The sequence below is a fragment of the Orcinus orca genome, chromosome 17 (genome assembly GCF_937001465.1).
Source record: "Orcinus orca chromosome 17, mOrcOrc1.1, whole genome shotgun sequence".
Lineage (NCBI taxonomy): Eukaryota > Metazoa > Chordata > Mammalia > Artiodactyla > Delphinidae > Orcinus > Orcinus orca.
In genome coordinates this window covers 41,447,566-41,471,337 of record NC_064575.1, presented here as the reverse complement: position 1 = coordinate 41,471,337, position 23,772 = coordinate 41,447,566, and the positions used below count along the sequence as shown (strand labels likewise).

Here is a 23,772-nt window from a genome sequence, read left to right as displayed (position 1 = left end):
AGTTTTCCAACAGTATGACCATTTGGTTACAATATTTGTTCCATCACTTGGAATAGAAGATGGCATTAATCACATAGAGGCTTTAACAAAATTTACTCAGCAAGCTTTGAATAATAGTAATCAAGTCATTATCTTGCTCAATTCAGAAGTCTCCATGAAGATCAGAATCACATGGTCCTCAATATTCTAACTGCTTCCCAAGGAGGAACTTGTGCTATAATAGATACTGAATGTTGTGCTTTTATACCTGATGAGTCTTTTATTGTAACTCATCTTATGACACATATGAAAAATCATATTGCCACTCTGAATGATCCTCTTCCCAGTTTAGGGGTAATACTAAGGAAATGGTTTGGTTTAGGAGGGTCTTGGCTTAAACCTTTACTAAATGACATTGTTACTTATACCGTCAATTTGATTACAGTTTGTGTAACTCATAAAGTGATAATTTTTTTGCCTTTCACACTATGCATCACCTACTCCTACTAAGAATGATATATAAACAACTTGAAATTATTGATTACATCTATAGTTCTCTATAAATTAATGAACATGCACAATGCACATGCAAGATAAAATTGGTGTAAATCCTATTGGACAACTTGGAATTGACATTAGTTCTTACTAGTACAACCCCTAAAAGGAAAAAAAGAACCAGGCTATTAAGACCTGACATCAAGGGACATGATGGACCCAGGGCAGATAAGCAATCACCCTATCATCAAGGGACCAAATATTTGATCACTCAATGCTTTCTCTCAAAAGATTAGTGATCAAAAGGGGGAAACTGATGAAATAAAATTCATTTTATGGCAGGACAAAAATTTGATCATAAATTTTTTTCCACCTATTTGGGCCTTCTCCATTCCCCTTAGTGTGTATTGTGCATCTGCATTAACCAGACCTCCTTAGGAGACAACCATCCTTCTTAATCCTGTAAAGGGTCATAATGACCAACTACTTGCTTTGTACATGCAGTCTGGATTGTGCAAACAGTCAATACATCATTTGATGTGTAACCCTTTGTCTCAAAAATTTATATAACTGTGCTTTGACCTCTAATGTGTGGAAAGTCCTCAGAGCTTACTGAAAGACTGTCTCCCAGGTTATAATTCTCAGGTTGGCTCAAATAAAATTTCCCATTTCTTTCTTAGCTCAACTATTGATTAAATTTTTGTCAACATTATATAGAAGGATGAGATTTCTTTCTGTCTTTGCAATCTCTTTAACAGATCACCTGTAATTCCAGTTTATGCTTATTCAATAATAAAGCTGTTCCCTTTCTCTTCTATCTTTGTGGAGAGGTTTTCTGGGGTAGCAGGAGATTTTGTTTTTAGTCATGCCCTGCCCCCCAGCAACAAACCACTCAGTGAGCAAAGCCAACAATGCCCAGTACTAAAGCCATATAGTCACACCAGGCTTGGGCCTGGACTGTGGGGTACTAAAGAACCATGACTTCCAGAAATGGCCAGAGGGTTGTTTAGTATTGTCTTGAAGAAGGATTAGAGTGACTAAGAAGTCCTGGCTTCTATCTCACTACTAGAGAATAGCAGATGTCCTGCTTATTTTAGGTGAGAAGTACTGAACATGTGACCTGTAACATCCTTAAAGGTATATGTCTGAGTCTGAGAAAAAGAAGAAACAGTTGATAATGTTCCTCCTTCTAGTTTCTGATCCAGTGTTCACTTCCCAGGCTGCACTACACAGGGATTGCTCAAGGGTAGGGCTCCAAGGATTTGGTCCAGGTTGCAGCTGAAGGGATCCAAAGAGAGCTGCACTGAGAAGCAGAAGTTTGTTCTTGTCATGACTCTACTGCACAATGGCTTTCTGCTACTGTGCAAATAAATTTTTATCAGCTTTATTTTCCTCATCCATGAAACTGGGGTGTTGGTATAAATTATCTCTAAAATCACTTGTAGTCTAAAAATCTGTGATTTTACAAATAAATGAGATTTGGTAGAATTATTATAGACCATCTGGTATGGTACTAACGAAAGTCATTGTTAAGTGCTGTTAACATAAAGTAATTGATAAGATATGACTTTCTTTAGAATAGTAGCTCTTATGTATTCTAGTATTTACGTACTTCATCTAATTTACACTTTTAGATGATTATTAAGCTTCAGATTTTTAAAGTGCTTTGCAATCATTTAGGGTGACTTGAGTGACTTCTGGAAGTAAAGCTAACCCATGCTTCCATTACGTAGACTTATTTGTTCTCATTCTGTAAAGTCAAGTCATACATTTTGCAACTTGGGGTCTTGCATTCTTTTAACTTCCAATTTTTTAACAAATAAATTCTGGTCAAACAGCCAATTTGATAATTATAATCCAGTAGATTAATTCATTAAGTTACTAATAATGCATAGATTAACATATATACTATTATACTCCCATGTAAAGACAAAGCAATTTAGTCACATAGAAATTAAATTGTTTATTCTCAAAAAATATAAAATCATTATAGTAGAATAATTCTAGTAAAATAGAATTAGGATTGGGCTACAAAAAATATAACTAATTGTTCTTTATTATCAGATAATCCTCAGAATCATAAAGATACACCTTGAGTCAACACTGTTTCTCCACATGCTTCTTATTCCCCCACACCCCATCTATCTTCACAGTTCCAATATAAGTAAAGGTTGGAAAGAGGGATATTCAATGAGATATTCAAAAGACATCAATGAGCAGTTAAGTTCAACAAACACTTATGTGCCTCTTTGTGCCCATCACTATGGTAAATATTAGAGATATAAAAATGATTTATACAGTAGGGACTCAGAAATGACTTAGACACAGCCCCTACCCTTAAGGAACTAGAAAGGAAGGAAAGAAAAGGAACTAATATTTGTTTAACATCTACCATGCATAGTACAGTATCTCATTTAATGCTAACAATAATACTTCAACGTAGCTATTATTTAATCCCACTTATATGTCAGAGGAGACTGAGCTACCTTAGTTAGTTTGTGATCTTGAGACAATTAAATCCTAGCTCTATTAAACCTATGCTTTAGCTTAACATTTGTTATAAAATAATGGCAGAATTAATGGAATTTGGGGGGAAGACAAGATAGTTTTTTAAATGTTTTTATGATAATGTGAAGAAAACAAACAAAGAAATTGAAGATATGTAGTATAAAGAGGTAACTCATAAAGCAAAACCTTAGTGGAAATGAGAGGAGATGGGTTTAAGTTAAGTACAAATGGAGAATTTGATCCCAAACTGAAAGGTCAAATCACACCCTGAAATAAGAGATAAGAAGGCAAGAATGAGGGACTTCCCTGGTGGTCTAATGGTTAAGACTCTGCCCTTCTAATGCAGGGGCCATGGGTTCGATCCCTGGTTGGGGAACTAAGATTCCACACACTGTGAAGCATGGCCAAAAAATAAAAGAAGGCAAGAATGAGATGTAGGTATAGCTTTTAAAAGAAAAGAAGTTTGTCTTATGATGGGGATAGAGGCAGAGTAGGAACAGAAATTGCAGGGAAGTTCTTGCATCAATTTCCTCAGTAAGGTATGATACCATATTCTTAGAAGGGGGCTAGGAGATGATCAGATTTGAGGAGATTTGCGAAGCTGTGGAATAGCTCTTTAGGTTTATAGGGAATAAATTTAAAAAAAAAAAACAGGAAATGGGACTGATGAATAATGCTCTGTAGTTCAACTGATATTAGAGCTTATGAATTTGCATTCATTTCATGTTTTCAAAGATAGGCAGATTTTATCCAGAAGCTTCAGTCTAGAATGTTACTGTATGATTGACTCATGACTGAGGGGTTGTTAGGGTTCATAGAAAAGTGAGCTATAGAGCTGAAAGTGAGAGTTGAAAGCTCGGAGAGTAAAAGTTATTCTGAGAGCTATTCTCAGTACTGAGAGATGAGCTAAGAGTAAAAGTAGTTCAAGCTCAGATCCTGGTGTCTATCCTGCATATGATGGAGGATAGAAGGATACAGATAACCTGGGTAAAGTGGAGGGCTCAAGTGGCTGGATACCTGGAAGAAGCTAAACAGCAGGTGTAATGGGAGTGAACATATAAGAAAGCGAGAAGGCCAAGCAGCTCCAGTCAGAAAGTTGGATATTAAAGCTGGAGAAGATTCTGGTGATATAAAGAGCTAAAACTGACCATCAAAGGGGTAGTATGTTTGAAGCAGAAATGAAAGTCACAGGAGCTGAAAGTCAAAGAAATGTGAGCCTAGTTGGTAGAATATGTTGTCCAGCTGTGTCTTACAATTACTTGAGAATGATGGCAGGAGTTGGGATGGAGAAGAAAACTCTCACATAGATGGCAATGTCCTCAATGAATATGGGCAAATGACATGGACATACCTGCAGTTAGTAACAATAAAAGGGGTATAGAGGGTGGGTAGTCATATGAAATAATCCTGACCTAGAAGAGATTTTGCAAGGCAGGGAAGATGAATATCTTAAAATGGAAATGAAAGTTTAGGGGGAAATAGTAATTCTATTGGCCAATAAATATGGTGCATGTCAGTGGGAGAGGTATTGGAATGACTATCCTAGAACTCATGGAAGGAAGCTGTGACCTAGGGAGAGAGCCATGTTTCATTTAAGGCAAGATGTAGAGGGAATTTTCCATGAAGACTTTAAAGATCTAAGAGAGTTTGTTTATAACAGAACAGAGGTAAGAGGAGATGCCAGCAAACTACACGAAGCAAGGAGCATGGAACAATGAGCAGACCAATTTGCTACCAATCTTAAATTCTACCCGCATTGTGTCCCATCTTTTTAATATTTCTCAACTCTGATTAACAGACATATATTGTTGCCAAGCAACAGTTAAGTTTTCCTTAATCACTCTGAGACTACTCAATCTGTCCTTCTGGTAATCAGACATAAACAGGACAAAGTTATAGCAAAAGCCAGCTAGGGAAGGACTTGCTCTGAAAAGGGAAAAAGTGACTTTATAGTGATGGAGCTGCAGGACCTCAACAACATGTACCAGCAGGAACAAGAAGAGTGCTTATGAGACTGTATTCTGAAATTGCTAAACAGGGAGCAGATGGAAAATAAATTTGCACAAGGGAGAGTTTATTGATTTGGCAGCACTCTCCAGGGAGAGAGGATTTAATACTATCAAGGACCCTAGGAAATATGACTATCATTCTTCCATGATGGCTCTTAGAAGCTTGAAGAAAGTGGTGGCCCACACGAAGAGAAGTAGAAATGGAAGAATTGTCATGGCAGATGGAAGATGTAAGGAGCAAAATGCTCAGAGAAGTAGGCATGCCAGTATTCCAATACAGATGCTCTATTTATCAAAGTGACTAGGAATTCTCTGGTGAGAGGGGCACCAGCATCACTGAGAAGCTCAGTGGTGGCTCTCCTCGTAGGTTATGGGGAGTGATAAAAGATGTTGTTACAGAACTGGGTTCACATATAAACAACAAGGCTAACAGAATCCTGAAACAGTAGAAGCCAGGTGGCAGCACTTCACCATCAGAAAGGTACCACTACACGTATCCAAATGAGTGGCAAAATAGGAGTGACAGTCAGAGATCCTGACCTCTGAAGATGATTAATAGAATACGGCATCCCTAGGGGGAAAGATAGAGGTTAGCTAACAAGGGCATGCTCAATCTATACAATGACAAGAAATCAAGGATGGGTGACATAAGGCTGAGAGCAGCAGTCTCAATAAAAAGTCAGTCTCTTACCCAGTTTTCTAACTTGAGCCAGTTTACCATTCCAGAACCCATTTACTGAAGGAGAGGCAGGATTGCCAGGAGGAAGCACCCTGTAACACTTTGGTGAGAATATATGGTAATGATTTCCCCGTCCATGCCCACCCCACCCTCAGTCCTTCCTCAAAAGGACCTATGGCCATTCCCTTGGGAAACCATACACTGAGGAAGAGGGAATGCTCAAACATTTTGAGGATTGTTGGACACAATCATTATTGACACCCAGGAACACAAAGAGTTATTATGGCCCGCAGTTAGAGGTAGATAGGAGCCAGATAATAAATGAAATTTTTGCCCAGGTGTGGAAGAAGTACATCCACTGAGCACAGGGACCTATCTGGTGGTCATTTCCACAGTTCCCAAATATATAATTGAAAAGGACATATTTGGTAGTTAGTAAAGCACCCACATTAGTACAGTTCTTTGGCCTACGGAATAAGAGCTATTAAAGCGGGAAAGGCCAATGGGGAGCCTCTGAAATTGCACAGGCAAGATAGTAAATAAAAAACAATATAGAAATTTCCAGTTGTGATGTACAACATGACTATAAGCTAACAATACTGTTTTGTATATTTGAAAGTTTGTATGTGTGTGAAGTATGGGGTCAGTCTTCATTTCTTTTGTAGTGTTAACTAATAACCCTAGGACCATTTACTGAAAAAGGAAGAACTTTCTTCCATTGATCTGTAATATCACTTTTGAAAAATCAAATTACATATGCAGATCAACATGGTTGACCTAACATGGGTTAGGTCTATTTTGACACAGTTGCCTATTTTTTATCCTCGTGTCAACAGAACACTGACAATATAACTTTATAAATACATCCTGATACTTGGTAGCTGTAAGCACTCCAGCTTTATTCTTCTTCAAAATTTCCTTGGCTATTCTCAGCCTTTGCATTTCCATATAGATTTAAAAAACTGCTTATCAATTTCCACTCAAAAAATTGGGACTTTTTAAATTCATTTTTCATTGTATAGAAAGATCAATTTTGTGAGAAATGGCATCTTAATCCACGAACATGGTATACTATACTGAATTTATTTAGAACTTATTTTCATTTCTGTCAGTAGTTTTTTGCAGTCAATAATGTTTTGTGTCACATCTTTTGATAGATTTCTTATAAGGTATTTGATGACTGTTGGTGCTACTATAATTAGCTATTTAAATGTCACATTCTATTTATTTTCTGGAATAAAGGTATACAACTGAATTTTTTAGACATTGTGTTCAGTGACCTTATTAAATATACTTTTCAGTTCTTTTAGATTTTCAATGTACATGATCATGTTATTTGTGAATAATGACTGTTATTTCTTCCTTTCCAATCCATATGCCTTTTCTTTTTCCCTTTTACATTGCTTAGAACATCCGAAACCATGTTTAAAATAAATGGTAAGAGCAAATATGTCCTTATTTCATTCCTGATGTCAGGGGGAAACATGAAATAATTTACCTTAAGTATAATGTAAGCAGCAGTTATTTGGTAGATGCCTTTTATCTGATCAAGAATGTTCCCTTCATTCCAATTTTGCTGAGAATAAATGGATGAATGTGGAATTTTATCAAAGGATTTTACTGCAGCTACCAAGATGATCATTATTTTGCTCCCTTTTTCCTGTTATTCTGGTGAATTACATTTATTTTTTTCCCCCAGTTAACACCCACCCTTCTATTTCTGGAATAAGCCCCACTTAGTCATGATTATCCTTTTTATATACCACCTGATTCAATTCACTAATTTTGTGTATAAGATTTTTGCATCTATGTTCATAACAGAGCCTTTCATAAACCAGCCTTTTGAAGTGACATCTTTCTTCCTTCTCATTTCAGAATGCTTTTGAAAACCAAAAATTATGTGAATTATTACACATCAGAAGTGTACTCTAGGGTGTTTACTTTGTAGTGTGTAGACTGTAGGATGGATTAGTGCAGGAGGTGGATGGTGAAGGATTAGGAAGCTACTATAGCATTAAGAGAAGAGCTTGCACCAGCTTGGTACAAGTAGAAATGGAAAGGACGGATAGACTCCCCAGTACTTAGCTACTGATTAGATGAAAGTGCAACATTATGAAACAGAGAAATTAGGAGAACTTTATCTGAGCTTGGAGAAGAGTAAAAATAATTGAAGTGAAATACTTATCTTCACCATAATTATCACAATCATTAGGATCCATACGAAGGAATGACCGCAATTTAAGCAATTGCAAATGCATGGAAATACGTAACTGGTCACTACGTTAATATCTTTAATTAGAAAGTTTCCTTACGTTGCTTTGAAGCTGATTTTTAAAATCATTTCCATTCACAATCAGAAAAAAAATCGATAATCTTGTATTCATTGAACACCTTAAAATGGGATCCTTTTAAGACAGCACATTTCAATACACATTGCGCTATTCCTTTCCTAACCACAGGGTGGCGACTAGGCGCCAACGCCGCACTTCTGTCTATCCCTCCGCTTCTTAGGCAGGTGTGGCTTCCAGGAGCGCGCACGTCCCGGAGTCTGCGCCAATCGCAGGCGCTGCGGCCGCGCACGTCGGTCAGCCGCGGTTACGCTGTCGCGCATCGGCCAGACCCTAGTGTTCCAGGCCATGTGGAAGTTGCTCCCAGCTGCGGGCTCTGCCCGAGGTAAGGGCGGTAGGGAGATGTCCGGGGACCGATTTCCCGGGAGCAGATGCGGTGGGCAGAGGGTTTGCGGATGGTTACTTTCGGACCGTTCTCGCCCTGGGAGACTGCGAAAGCTGGTGCGAAAGCCGCGCATTTGTTGTGTGGGGACTGCGTAGTCTTTCTCGGCGGGTGCGCAGTGCTTGCGAACCAGGCTTTGGTCTGACGGGGGGAGGAGGCATGCGACACTGGGCCGTTTAGTGACCGCCGGGTCCTTTCCTCCCGGTCTACCGCCAGGTTCTCCGTGGTTGGGACCAACTCCTCTGGAGGAACTAGCTCTGACCTGGGCTTAAATGGTCTTCCGGATTGAGTCTTGGCCGGGTATATGTTAACGACATCTAGCGTTTTAAGCTTTTGAGGAAACATCCAGAATAAGTTAACAGTCTGGAAGACTCTATGACTCTGTCTTGAGCGCATTGTGAGGAGCCACGGAGATGACTTGTGTAAATGGCAACTACAGGAAAGCATAATTTTGGTTTTGTTTCGGAGCCTTTTACCGTTTTGTCATCACAACTGAAAAAATTTTTTTCTGCATTTCTAGCAGCGGAAAATGGTAATTGCTTGTAAATTGGTTGCCTAATATATGTAAGCACTTATTAGTTGATAGATAAGCAGTTGTAGCCTATGATTGGCCTTGCCCTCCGGAAGTTTACATTATGAGTGAAGAAAAGATCTACGTAGAGGCTAAATGGACTGACAGTGTAAGGAAGTATGGAGAGGGCAAACTAATGGTAAGGAAAATAAATACTGTAATAATACTGTAGATACTAAAAAGTATAGAGACTCAAAGATCAAGTTTCACTGTGGACTTGGAGCATTGTGAGGTGTAACACAGTAGGAACAGTTTCCAGAAACAGTTGTAGCCTGTGGCTGGCTCTTTGAGTTCCTTTAAGGAGGCAGCAGAAGAAAAATGCCCCTAGTGCCAGTGGGTGGCATTCTTAACTTTTGGGGGATCTTGAACTCTTTTCGGAATCAGATGGAGGCTATGGGGTTCCATCCTTCTAAGAAAAATGTAGGGAAACCAACACAAAAGATTTTTGTTGAAAGAGTCCACTCTAGGTTAAGAATCTGATTAATAAAATATAATCCAGGTCTCGTCAAGGTTTACCTGGACTCCTTTCTACTTGTCTAGTTTATTTGCCCTAATCACTCTACCACTCCAGTGGTACCAGAGTAAACTCTACAAGTCTTCAACGTACATGCTGTTCTTCCAACAATTTGTGATTTCCAAATTTTTTTAAAACTAATAACCTTTTCACGTTCTAAAAGCTACCTTTAACATAAAAAAAAAAAATCCCCAAATTATGCACTTGAATCTGGTCTGGACTTTTCTTGCATTGATCTATATTTTTTACTCTTGATCCAATACCATACTTTTTAACTGCTTTCACTTTGGCATATTTTACCACCTGGTAGAGGAAGTTCCCAAAATATTCACATTTTTCTGCACAGTTTTTCACATTATATTTTCCTGATGGAATTTTGAATTCGCTTATCAAGCTCCAAACATAGTGTTGTGATTTTATTTGGTAGTGCATTAAATTATAAGTTAATTTGGGCAAGCATTGACAAAATTGTTTTCCTGTTAGAAAAATGGTAGAGCTTTCTATCTATTTAGATTTGCCTCCTTCAGTGAGGCTTTACTGGAAAACACAAGTTTGATTTATGTAAAGTTGATTATTAGCCTTTAAATAGCAAAATAAAAATGTTTAAATATTTGCCATATGTATATCTTAAATACATGTTTATGTATGTGTGTACCTGTTAATTTACTTTTTAAAAAAATTCTCTTAGAACCATACAGACTTTTGGCTGGTGTTGAGTACATTGTTGGAAGGAAAAACTGTGGCATTCTAATTGAAGATGATCAATCAATCAGCCGAAATCATGCTGTATTAACTGCTAACTTTTCTGTAACTAACCTGGTAAGTTACTAATTTTATTTCACTAGCTGACAGTAAGAGGATTGAAATAACAAAAGTTTACCTTGGTGTATATGTAAGAGTTTGGGAGACTTTTTATAAAGCTGTTAGTTTTCTTTAAATGTTAACAAAATTAAGGACGTTTGGGCAGTGGTACTGGTGATATTTGTTTATTTAAGATTTGAAGTTTCTGTTTCAGTATTTTACTATTTGTTTTAGTGATTTAGAAACTCAGGGGAAGTAGAACATATTTCTATTTATTTACTTGAACATTTATTGAGTGCTTACTGTGTGTCAGTCACTGTGCCAAAGCCTGGGAATAGAACAGTGAATAGACCATCGTGACTCCTGCTTTAATGAGTTAATGCAGCCATATGAACACTGGTGTTTCCTGTATATCTTAGGTTTTCACAAGGGAAATTGATTGCTTTACTAGGGAAAACAGCTGTTGTATATGCCCCACAGCTCCTTTGAATGGCTTTGAGTTTGTTTTGGTGTGTTGGTTGTTTTAATAATAAAGGTAGATTGTAAAAGTAATATAAATATATACAAATAGCTGTGCTCATGGTAATGCTGGTGGTAATTAAGGAAGAAAAGCCATTATTTTGAGCAAAGACTGCATGTTGGCAAATACTGGATCTGTTCAGTAATATTTAGGTTTTGTGTCTGTATTCTTTTAGGTATAGAAAAACATTGTTGAAAATACTAAAGAAAAAAAATTGTTACTGCAAGTCAGACACTCTAGCCTTTTTGCATTGGACTGATTTTTACTATGTGATTTTGATAATTTAAAAAAAAACAAAAACCTTAGGAATGAAGCTGTCATGTTATACATGAAACAGACTGTACAAAAGCAAACAATTCTCAAATTATGAGGGGTCAGGAAAATCTCCCCTGACTTACAAAAATAAAGAAAATGTATGTTCTAAGAGGAGTGATTCTGGAATTGACATTTTTCTCTTAATTGTTAGTTGAGTGATCCTTCTTTGCTTGCAACCAAAACAATAACTTTATTGCCTACTGTGTTGGGAGGTTAGCCACCTATCACCTATTCCAGAAGTTATCAACCTTTTGTTTTGAAACCTTTCCCCTTAGGAATAGTATTTACTGAGCAGTAAGAGACTTTAAATTATGTATTGATTTTTTTTTTCAGAGTCAAACAGATGAAATCCCTATATTGACAATAAAAGATAATTCTAAGTATGGTACCTTTGTTAATGAGGAAAAAATGCAGAATGGCCTTTCCCGAATTTTGAAGACAGGGGATAGAGTTACCTTTGGAGTGTTTGAAAGTAAATTTAGGTAAGAATTTTTAAATTGATATTAAAATGGACAGCTTTATTTTGTACCAATCAGATTCTAAAGGAAAAGGATATTTATGGATAATGAATTGGGACCAGTCTATTTAGTTCCTACTTAGGACAGTGGTGAACTTTGCACCACACGTGGTTAGTGCATTTTATTAATCATAGATAGTGAAAAGAGTGAATGAGAGTTTGAGTGGGCCCTAAGAACCTTGATGGGAGCTACTTTTGTTTGATTCTGCATAAGTCAAAGTATAATGTTAAACTTTGATCACTGTTTTTTTCTTAATTGCGACTTAAGACTTAGGAAGTGATAATTTCATAAGTTAGAAAGTTTAGTAATTTAATAAAAATTAAAATAACAGCATATGATGTGAGCTTAAAGTTTAAAGTACCATAAGTTGCCATCTCTATAACTATGATAACTTTGTGTAACTTATTCTCATTTACAGAGTAGAGTATGAACCTTTGGTTGCGTGCTCTTCTTGTTTAGATGTCTCTGGGAAAACTGCTTTAAGTCAAGCTGTATTGCAACTTGGAGGACTTACTGTAAACAATTGGACAGAGGAATGTACTCACCTTGTCATGACATCAGTTAAAGTTACCATTAAAGTAAGTTGAATGCCTTGTTATTATGTTAAAGTAAGTTCTCTGAATTTAAGTTTATTCCTTTACCCACTATACACGGATGTTTTAAAAGTCACTTGCTTTAAAACTATCAGAACTGTTAGTTGTAGATGTATATATGCCAATGAATCCCATATCTACCGTATGGGCTAGAATGGGGCAAGCAAAAGCACATTAAAGTATATTTCAGATATTGATTTAGCATTTAAATGATTTATATTATCCTTTCACCAAGAAGTTATTACAGCCTATAGTTTGTGTTTTCAGTCTAAAAGCAAAGCAATTAGAGATCAACTGCCAATCTTCAAAGTTAGCAGCTCATGTCTTTCCTTCCTCCAGTCTCTGATACCATCTCATATTTTCATGCTCTTTTCTTTAGTTCTTATTTGGCTTTAGACCCTAATCACAAAGACTTTACGTTCTTACAATATTACCTTAATGTATTGTCACAATCTAGAGATATGTAGATATATGTTATTTGTCAAAGCAGTGATATATTTTGGGATGTTTCAGACTTTGCATCATCTTCAGATTTGGTTAATCCAAAACTAATTGAAGAATGATTTTGGGAGGTGATTCGTCTCCTTCAGCAGGTTGACTATAGATATGTGAGATTGTTTTAGGTTAATATCTATAGTGAAAAGCAACAGTAGACTCCTTTATTCAATGATACAAAAATCCTTTAATATATAATTAATTAAATTAGAATATGTGTCTTATACCTAAATAGGTGTCATAGAGAAAGGCTTGCTGTTCAAATTGAACCTCATGTTAAACTTGGATCAAAGATTGTTTCATCTTTGTAAGTTTATGAAATTGATTTATAAATTCAACGAGTGATTAGCCTCCTGAATAGTAATTTATGCTAATAAACCCAAATAATAGATTCATAATTCAAAATGTCCATTTATTAGTTTATAGTAGGGATGTATCTTTATAGTGACCAGAATATTTACATGTAAACTCCAACATGGTCCCCTTGAAGATACCAAGGTACCTGAGAAATGGAATAGATAATCATGCCATTGCTTGGTGGGTATGAAATAAGAGCAAAGGCAGTTAGATTGTCTTGAAAGATATTTTACTGAGTCTGTGACAGACCTGGAAACTAGGATCCATTTACCATAGTACACAGTATTCCAGTGACTAGGATGCTAATGGCCACCCAGTCCCTGGATATTAGAGAGTACTGTATATATACCAACAAAGGCTTGCAGAGCAATACTCCTTTTTCAATATTTATGATCAATCGTGTGCAAAAAATATTTGTCATTATATTATTTTTTTAGTAAATTTTCCAAAAATACAGGTTAGTTTATGTTTTTAAAATTGTTGAATGTTAGAACCAAAAGGTAACCTAAAGAGCATTCAGTTCAGTTTTTATTTTCTGAAGAGGAAACTGAGGCATGGAGCAATTGAATCCTTTGCCCAGGATCACATGTATTGGAGTTTACTCAGTCCAGTGTTGAATTGCACATTACTGCTTCATGCAAGAAGTCAATTATTTCATTCATATTTGAGGTTCATAACTTTCAGATTTCATTCTTGAGAGATACCCTAAATTGCTTGCTCACATTTAGGTAATTTCCCATGTTTATTAGAAGCATTCTTACCAATTCTTTAGTTGTATTATTTCCTGGAATTATGCTGAATCTTATTTTCATTGCCAGTGATGGTATATTTTAATCTGTCTCAAATTTTGTGGATACATCTTATTTGAGGCTTATAGTTTAATTCACTTGCTAGTTGAAGTTTCTTCCCCCACTCCATCTGTATATACTTATTTTCAGCTTTTGTCCAACACTAAAGAGTTATTCCTTTATTTACTTTCTTAAAAAGACTTTATTCCATAATTAAAATCAGTTTGAAAGGCAATTAAGGTGAAAGAACTCTCTCATGTTTATCTCTTGTTACTGTCTTCTCTAGGGCAGACATTACATTTCCTTAATTCTAAGATGTACATTTTAATGTTTTTAAAATGGTATACATTTTTAAATTGACTTGTATTTTATGTTATGTTGTTCTGCCCTCCCCAGGCAGTTTTTAAATTAATATTGTAATTGGTAACTTCTTTTTTTTCACCTTTAATAATGATTGTTTATTGTTTATTGCTACTTGCCTGTATGTTACATTTATTTGTTATTTCAACAGTCTTATTGCTATTTTAGCATATAGGCCTTTGCTTTGCAGGATTCTGACTTACATGAGTTGTAGTTACCACAGTTTGTTTATTTTTAATTTTTATTTTATATTGGAGTATAGCTGATTAACAACCTTGTTAGTTTCAGGTGTACAGCAAAGTGATTCAGTTATACATACACATGTATCTATTCTTTTTCAAATTCTTTTCCCATTTAGGTTATTACAGAATATCAAGCAGAGTCCCCTGTGCTATACAGTAGGTCCTCATTGGTTATCTATTTTAAATATAGCATTGTGTATATGTCAATCCCAAACTCCCAATCTGTCCCCCCCTGTATTGTAATTGGTAGCTTCTAATAATCAAGTGATTATACAGGGATTTTTATACTAAAACTAGGCAGTGACCAGTACTGACTTCTGTTTTATAGATTGTGTCTCCTTTATAAATTTAGAGAGACAGGAGGAAAAACAGAATAGAACAGCCTCTTTGTAGTCTATAACTTACATCTTTAAAAAAACTAGGGTATGAGTATATGTATTCACATGTTTTCTTCTTTTTAGACAATATGTGCACTCATTTGTGGGCGTCCGATTGTAAAACCAGAATATTTTACTGAATTTCTTAAAACAGTTCAGTCCAAGAAACAGCCTCCAGAAATTGAAAGGTATATTGCTTATTTTAAATATAATAAAATATGACATACAAAATATGATAGCACTGGTTTTATTTAGGTTAATTCCCTCTTTATTGACTATTTCAGGATGTAATGTTACAGTTCAGTATTATTAATGAAGTTTTCTTGTTAGTATGTGAAGAAAGTTTCCCAGTTCTTTGTTGATTGTTCTTATCTCTGTGAAACACATGTTACATATGTGCCAATATTAAAAGGAAAATATTGAAGGACAGTAATAGCATAGAGGTGAAATCAGTAGAGCACACATGCCAGTGCTGGGCATCATGCATGCAGGACACCAGGAATTGTGTGGCGCAGCATCCCTGTTATGGAGCCTCAGAGTCCTGGGCCAGAATATTAACAGCGCTGTGGCCTTGGGAATTGAGCTGATTTCTTCTAAGTGTCCGTTACCTCCTTTGAAAAATGAGACTAATACCTGTCCTGCTGAGTGTCTAAGTATTCAGTATTATTAGTATTAGTATAAGTATTATTTATCTTAACTAGTGGCATACATAAAGTCTGAGCATATTGCCTGGCATCATAATAGGTGCTTATTAAAAGAAGTGTAGCTAATTGCAATATCTGGGAAGATTCATAGTAGCTTGATTATTTATTATTTTTTGGATGCTCTGCTAAATTTGTGAACCACCAGACTAAAGGATCTATCCACTGTATGTATTGTATTAGTAATGTTTGCAGTAATATAAGCTATGGTTGAGGAGGAAGATATTTGTGATTTTTCTTTTTAGATTACATGGTTAAAATACTGGTGACTATAAAACGGTGGGTGTTTTTAGTCAACATAAGAACATGCTTGCTTAAAATGTATGTCAGTAGCTTATAGTCTATATGGCATAATAGATTTGAGGAAGTTTTAAAAATCTAAAATTCTATGCAAATTAAGTATTTTATTACCCAATTTAAGTTAAGTATTACCTATTCAAGCTAAGTATTTTATTACCAATTTAAAAGTATTACTAGCTATTATAAGCTAATTTGCCCAGTACATATATTTTTAGGAACTATTTATACCTGATAATATGTATTTGCTTTTAAAAGTAACTGAATATCAGATTTTTCTCTTTGTTTTTAATTTTCATTTGGGAGGTTTCTTGTATTTTATAATCTGGTTAACAGAAAATATGCTTTCCTCTGGAAAGAGATCTTCAGATTTTATTCTATTTATTTTTTGGCCACACCAAGTGGCTTGTGGGATCTGAGTTCCCTGACCAGGGATTGAACCTGGGCCCTTGGCAGTGAAAATGCAGAGTCCTAACCACTGGACCACCAGGGAATTCCCGAGATTTTAAAATAGATGATTCTTAACCTTTTTTGAGTCCTAGATCCGCTGTGAGAAAATGAAAGCACTGGTCTCTCCTCTAGAAACTTCACTTACTACCAACTTACATAGTATTTCAACAGAATTACATTTTTCCCTGAAGCCTATTTATGACCCTCCCTAGAAAAGTTGATAAATCCTATAAATAATGACTCTTGTTACAGATAATAAACCATTGTTAATTCTAGATTACTTAAGAGTGGAGGGGTCTGATTTTTTACTACTGGTGATATGTTTTATAGTCTTAGAGTTTTTAGAATTAGTCATTGATTCTTGCTTATTTGTTTAGATTCTCAGGTGTATTTAACCTTGGTTTTTTGGTTTTTTGTTGTTTTTACTTTAGATTAGGCATAGTTTTTTTCTGGCTTCAATTTGCGATTGTATTAACTTAGATGACTATAATAAAACATCCCTACTCTAAGATTGTTCACTAACTCCTAATTCATTGTTAACCAGGAAAGACTATTACATTAGTTCATGTTTGATGATGGCAACTGATAATCAAGTTTTTAATACTATTTTAAAGTACGTAGTTTTTTGCCTTAATAGATTGCTATACTTATTGGGATCCATTTTGATATGTTTGTTGAAGACTAATTTGACTCCATACTCAATTAAATAGAAAAATGATTAAATTTAAGATATTAAATAGTAGTAGGATGGGTTATAAAAGGGATATGAGATAAATTGTGGTGGCTCTTCTATTACATAACTACCTGTTCTTTTAGTTCTGTAAAAGCATTATCACTAGTCCTGAATTTAAATTAGGAGGCATACTATATTTTTACCTAACAAAATGTGTAGTCCTTTTTGGTACAGTTTTGTCTGCATCTTTGCACTGTTACCACGAAACAGAGTAAGTGAAGGGTTAAGATAGAGTACCTGATATGGTTTGTGATACCTAATTTTCCTATACTGTTATCAAAGTACCAATGTAGATGAAGTCATTTTTAGATTACATTTAAAAGAAGTATTTAATTTTGATACTCTGTGCTCTAATAAAGGACGTTCATTAAAATATTATATATGTCTGAATGTAAAAAAAATGATCCTCAAGAGAAAAAGGGAGTTTCCCTTTCTCAGTTTATTTTAAACAACAAGCAGCATTGTTTTCAGAAAACACTGTTGGGAGAGAGTCCTTACATCATACAAAACTTGCTGGTTATGCCAAGAATGAAAGGCCCTGACTACCCTATACCCAGGCCATTTCTCAGGGTTATGTTTGCAGTGAGAAACCTGGAGGGATGAGGTAATATCTCCTTCCCAGGACAGAGAGCAGGCCTGCTTATAGCTTGTTATAAAATGGGTGGATTCCCAAGTTCAGTGTAACACTACCCATGGTATATACCTCTCCTGTAACACAACCCATGGTATGTACCTTCTGTTCATCCCCAGGGGACTTGGCATGGAAGGAGACCTGCTGCAAACACACTGAGGCTTGCTGCTTGCTTTGTCTCTGACCCAGGAGTCTTGTGTCTTCTGCCAGCATCCATGAAAGAGGAATAGGTTAACTTATTAGCTTGTAATAAAATCTCAGACCCAAGAGACACATTAGCATGAAACAATCTTGGTAAATGAAAGTTTAGGAAGCTTATAGAGTTGACCTTAAATAATCAATTAAAATTTAAAGCAAAGAAATTTAACACACACTAGAGATTTTTTTCCTGGAGATACAAGCTCCAGGATGCCAATGTAATTCAAACCTTTTGGAGATCACCAAAAAAAATCATGAAATCATGGACATGTACCTTTGGTACTAATGAAATAAACAGCTATCCAGATGTTGGGCAAAGAAATATTGTGGCTTGGAATAGTTTCCACAGCCATGAATTCAGAAAATTTCTGTATTTGGAAAATCTTGGGACAGAAGTGAAGATGATGTGCTCTGAGTTAGATGAAATTTATTGAACATCATGTGAAGAATTTATATAAAGTTATAAAATGTACATAGGAAAAAGTCAATATTTCTAGATTAATATTTTATAGAATTTGTGAATGATATGTACCAGTTACTACATAATAAAGCATAATTATTTTATTTGTAGCTCTTGAAGTTTCTGTGTAAGTATGCCAAAAAATGTTTTAATTTTTTCATTATAGAAGTTAGAGGTCACTTTATATTTGTGGTATTCTTGTATTCAGGCAGTGTGCCTCTAACCTAGGTCTCTGCCAAGTTAATTTACTGTTTTCCAATTTTATTACTAGCTGTCAAATCACTATAGCCTCAGTGATGCTTTAAAACTTCTAGAATGTAATTTTTCAGAAATATTGACTTTTTAATGATGTTTTCTTCACACTTATCACTAGTCTCTCCTTTCTTGTTTTCATCCTTAATACTACTAAAGAGAGAAAGATTTTTCTGCGTATATGAAGTTCCAGAACATGGTCTATTATTTGTCACTGTATTATATATATCATATATGTATATATATATATGATATATATATATTATATGTGTATATATATGATATATATATTATATACATATACGATATATATATATCGTATATATGTATATGTATGTATGACTCCAACATATATACGAGATATATATATATATATCGTATATATGTATATGTATGTATGACTCCAACATTTGATTCGATTCTTGATAATACGGTGGGTTTTTTTCCTTTCGAGATCAGTCTTATTGAGTATTGGGGCTCAAATTTACCAATATTTTTAAAAGAAAACCAAAATACATTTTTCTAGTCCCAGAATCTTAATACTCACATTTGTATTGAGGGATGTTTTTACTTTCTGTCTACTTCTAATTTATTAGGCGAAATTTTTACTTCTGTTTTATACTGCCGGTTTATTAAATATTTATTGAACCAGGCAAGATAGACCTGAGGATATAATGATGAGCCAAAAAGCATTACAGTTTCTGCCATCTTGGCACTTAGTAGAGGAACCAAACATCAAAGAATCACACAAATAAAAGTTAGAACTCTGGAAAGGTAATTGCATATCATTCTCATGGAATGTGACCTGGTATAACAAATGTTCACTCTTCATTGAACTAAACTGTAGTTAACTGTTATCTGTTACCTGTGGCAAAATTAAGAATGACAATGTGAAAACCACAAAGCTGTAGATAATTTTAAAATGCTATTTTAGTCATTAGAAAGCAGTAGGAATCTCACATTTACTCAGTCATATGTATGTATTAAACATTTACATTCTATTTTTGTCTGAGACTGGCCCAATAATCTAGTGTTGTTACATTACTATGTAGACTAATTTTTAAACACCCATTTGTATATATATGAAGCCTTTTACACTAAAAGAAGTGTAAGCTACAGAAGAATTTTCTTGAAAGGGATGTAAGGTGTTTGATGAAGAGATATTAAAATTTTTCCTATTTATGAATTAGAATGCCTGTTAATTTTTTAGTGCTACCTATTTTCTCATTGTAGATTTAATTAATAGTTAAAATAGTTTCCACTATTCTCTGTATGTGTTTAAAAGTAGAATAAACAGAATTTTAAAGTCAGTTATTTAGAAAACTGCAATAACTCCCCGGGTTTGCATTCCATCCTACCAACTAAATCTGCTCTTACCTGCAGATAACTCAGTCATTTGACATTGCAGATTCTAGGAATCACTACTTTAAAATAGCCTTAAAACATCCATTAGTAATCTAGCAGATTAAAACCCATGCATTTGTGGTTTAGTCAGTTATAAAAGTTTTTTTTAATTAATAAAATTTTAGTCATGACAGCTTACTGTATGAGATAATGTATGTTTCCAAGGAGAAATCTGGGGGGTGGGAGGAGGGAAATGTAAGGAAATTAGTTCTAAAATGCTGGATGGTGACTCTTATGACCAAAACATTTTTGTCATATTGGATGTTGCTCTCTGTGGATAGTTAACTCTAGTGACTGTCCAGATTCCCCCCCATCCTACATTGTCCCCTCATCATCACCATTATGCTTTAGTAATTTTTTTAAAATCTTTTTTAAAGACTTAATTTTTAGAGCAGTTTTAGGTTCACAGCAAAATGGAGAGGAAAGTACAGGTTTCCTGTATTCCCACTGCTCCCACACATGCATAGCCTACCCCATTATTGATATCCCCCACCAGAGTAGCACATTTATTACAATCGGTGAGCCTACATTGACACATCATAATCACCCAAAGTCCATAGTTTACATTAGGATTCAGTCTTTGTATTGTACGTTCTTTGGGTTTGAACAAATGTAGAATGACATATATCCATCATTATAGTATCATATGGAGTATTTTCACTGTCTAAAAACCCTCTGTACTCTACCTATTCATCCCTCCACTTCCCCAACTCCCAGCAACCACTGATCTTTTACTGTCTTCATAGCTCTGCCTTTTCCAGAATGTCATATAGTTGGAATCATACAATATGTAGCCTTTCCAAATTGGCCTTTTTCACTTAGTAATATGCATTTAAGTTTCCTCCATGTCTTCTCATGGCTTGATAGCTCATTTCTTTTTAGCACTGAATAATATTCCGTGTTTGAATGTACCACAGTTAATTTATTCATTAACTACTGAAGGACATCTTGGTTGCTTCCAAGTTATGGCATGAGTTCATCTCCTCTGGGTAAATGCCAAGAAGCATGACTGCTGGATCATATGGTTAAGAATGTGCTTAGTTTTGTGGGAAAGTGCCAAAGTGTCCTCTAAAGTGGCTGTACCATTTTGCATTCCCACCAGCAATGAACAAAAGTACCTGTTCTTCTACATCTTCACCAGCATTTGGTGGTATCAGTGTTCTAGATTTTAGCCATTCTAGTAGGTGTGTAGTGGTATCTCTTTGTTTTAATTTGCATTTCCTTGATGATATATAATATTGAGCAACTTTTCATATGCTTATTTGCTCTCTCTATTTCTTGGGAGAGGTATCTATTAAAGTCTTTGGCCCTTTTTAAAAATCAGGTTGTTTGTGTTCTTGTTGAATTTTAAGAGTTCTTTGTATATTTTTTATAACAGTCAGATGTGTCTTTTGCAAGTGTTTTCTCCTGGTCTGTGGTTTGTCTTCTCATTCTCTTGATGTTATCTTTTACAGAGTGGAACTTTTTAATTTTAATGAAGTCTAGCTTATCATTTATTTATTTCATGGATGAAGCCATTGGTGTTATATTTAAAGAGTCATCTCCATATCCAAGGTCATCTAGATTTTCTCCTGTGTTATCTTGCAGGAGTTTTATAGTTTTGCATTTTATGTTTAGGTCTATGATCCATTTTGAGTTAATTTTTGTGAAGAGTGTAAGATCTGGGTCTAGATTCATTTTTTTTGCATGTGAATGTCCAGTTCCATCACCAATTGTTGAAAAGACTAAGCTCCATTGTACTGCCTTTGCTCTGTTGTAAAAGATCAGAATTGATTCTATGTGAGTTTATTTCTGGGCTCTTCATTCTCCTCCACTGATCTATTTGTCTATCTTTTTGCCAGTACCATGCTTTTTTTTTTAATTAAAAATTTTTTTTTAATTTTTAAAATTTTTTGGCTGCGTTGGGTCTTTGTTGCTGTGAGCAGGCTTTCTCTAGTTGCGGCGAATAGGGGCTACTCTTCGTTGCGGTGTGAGGGCTTCTCATTGCAGTGGCTTCTCTTGTTGCGGAGCACGGGCTCTAGGCACGCGGGCTTCAGTAGTCGTGGCATGTGGGCTCAGTAGTTGTGGCGCACGGCCTTAGTTGTTCCGTGGCATGTGAGATCTTCCCGGACCAGGGCTCGAACCCATGTCCCCTGCGTTGGCCGGCGGATTCTTTTTTTTTTTTAATCTTTTATTTATTTATTTATTTTAATTTATTTATTTTTGGCTGCTTTGGGTCTTCGTTGCTGTGCGCGGGCTTTCTCTAGTTGCAGCGAGCGAGGGCTACTCTTCGTTGCCGTGTGCGGGCTTCTCATCATGGTGGCTTCTCTTGTTGCGGAGCACGAGCTGTAGCGGCGCGGGCCTCAGTAGTTTTGGCGCACGGGCTTAGTTGCTCTGCGGCATGTGGGATCTTCCCGGACCAAGGCTCAAACCTGTGTCCCCTGCAATGGCAGGGAGATTCTTAACCACTGCGCCACCAGGGAAGTCCCACACTCTCTTGATTACTGCCGCTTTACATTAAGTCTTGGATTCTGTAGTGTTAGTACTCCAACCTCGTTCTTCTTCCTTAATATTGTGTTGGCTGTTCTGGGTCTTTTGCCTCTCCATGTAAACTTTAGAATGTTTGTTAACATTCACAAAATAACTTGCTGGGAGTTACTGGGATTGTGTTTAATCTATAGATGAAGTTGGGAAGAACTGACATGTTGACAATATCGAGCCTTTCTATCCATGAACATTAATAGTTTTTACTAGAAGGTAGAGAGAAACTAAAAGTCTGCTCAGTTATGAATAGCTGTAACAAAAGATCTGATTATATAGAAAGTTACATGAACGGAATTATCTGTTGATTTTACTTCTCTATTTTCTTCTTTTCCCTAATCTCTATGGATGATTAAGATGTGTTTATAGTGTTACATTAAAGAGCTAAAAGATTGTATTTTTAAATCTTTGGGAATTTTATTTAAACTCACAAAATGTAGGTTTTAAAATTCCCTGAGCTTCTCCAAAGAGATTTGTAACAAAACACTTACAGCAGTAGTTCATAGAATTACAATATGAACATTATTACTAATACTTACTGGTTCCTAAGCAAGCACAGCATGCTAATAGAATTTGATCTTTAATGGATGATGTTTCAACCATTTGGTTTTGGGGTTTTTTTTTGGTTTGTTTTTACATTTTTAAAAAACTTTTTAAGTACTTTTTTCTCTCTTAACTATTTGTAATTTACATAAGTTGTTTGATTCATATATATTTAATTGTATCTCATTATGAGTCCTTAAGTCCCAGATAAAACTCTTAATTTTTTAATAATATAATGGTATTATGGAAATTAAGCCTTTCTAGTGTCTAGATTGCCATTCCATTTAAAAATCTAATGTTATACATTAGATTATACATACATACAGTGTAGGGTATAATTAGAATGTACTTTATTTTATTTTTTATAGTTTTTACCCACCTATTGATGAACCAGTTATTGGAAGTAAAAATATTGATCTGTCAGAACGACAGGAAAGAAAACAAATCTTCAAAGGGAAAACATTTGTCTTTCTAAATGCCAAACAGGTAATGTTATAAGCTAAATTTTTGTAAAGAAAATGTTATAAACTAGGATAAATTATTACTGTTGTCAATAGTTGTTAATACACTTCCTTTTGAGATTTTGTGTAGAAGTGTGAAGTGAAATAAAAAACTGCCCAGGCACCAGAACTTGCCCAGCGTTCATGTATATGACTATGGCATTTCTTAATATCTCTTAATTGGCTTATTAATTGTTTATATAAATACATACAGGGAGGAGACCAAAAACTT

At 35.3% G+C, this 23,772-nt stretch overlaps 1 protein-coding gene and 1 non-coding gene across 2 annotated transcripts in view; one reads left to right on the top strand and one right to left on the bottom strand.

Moving 5' to 3' along the window:
• The first annotated feature begins 8,179 nt into the window (after nucleotides 1-8,179).
• The window catches only part of NBN (nibrin), a 53,360-nt gene continuing 37,767 nt past the window's right edge, over nucleotides 8,180-23,772 (top strand). The window contains 6 exon segments of the mRNA XM_049700239.1: nucleotides 8,180-8,343; nucleotides 10,174-10,304; nucleotides 11,455-11,603; nucleotides 12,058-12,217; nucleotides 14,936-15,039; nucleotides 23,409-23,526. Coding sequence (XP_049556196.1) covers nucleotides 8,307-8,343; nucleotides 10,174-10,304; nucleotides 11,455-11,603; nucleotides 12,058-12,217; nucleotides 14,936-15,039; nucleotides 23,409-23,526 — 699 coding nt within the window. The 5' untranslated portion in view covers nucleotides 8,180-8,306.
• On the bottom strand, nucleotides 16,270-16,342 carry TRNAE-UUC (transfer RNA glutamic acid (anticodon UUC)). Its single transcript has one exon. It is a non-coding gene; the product is annotated as a tRNA-Glu (tRNA).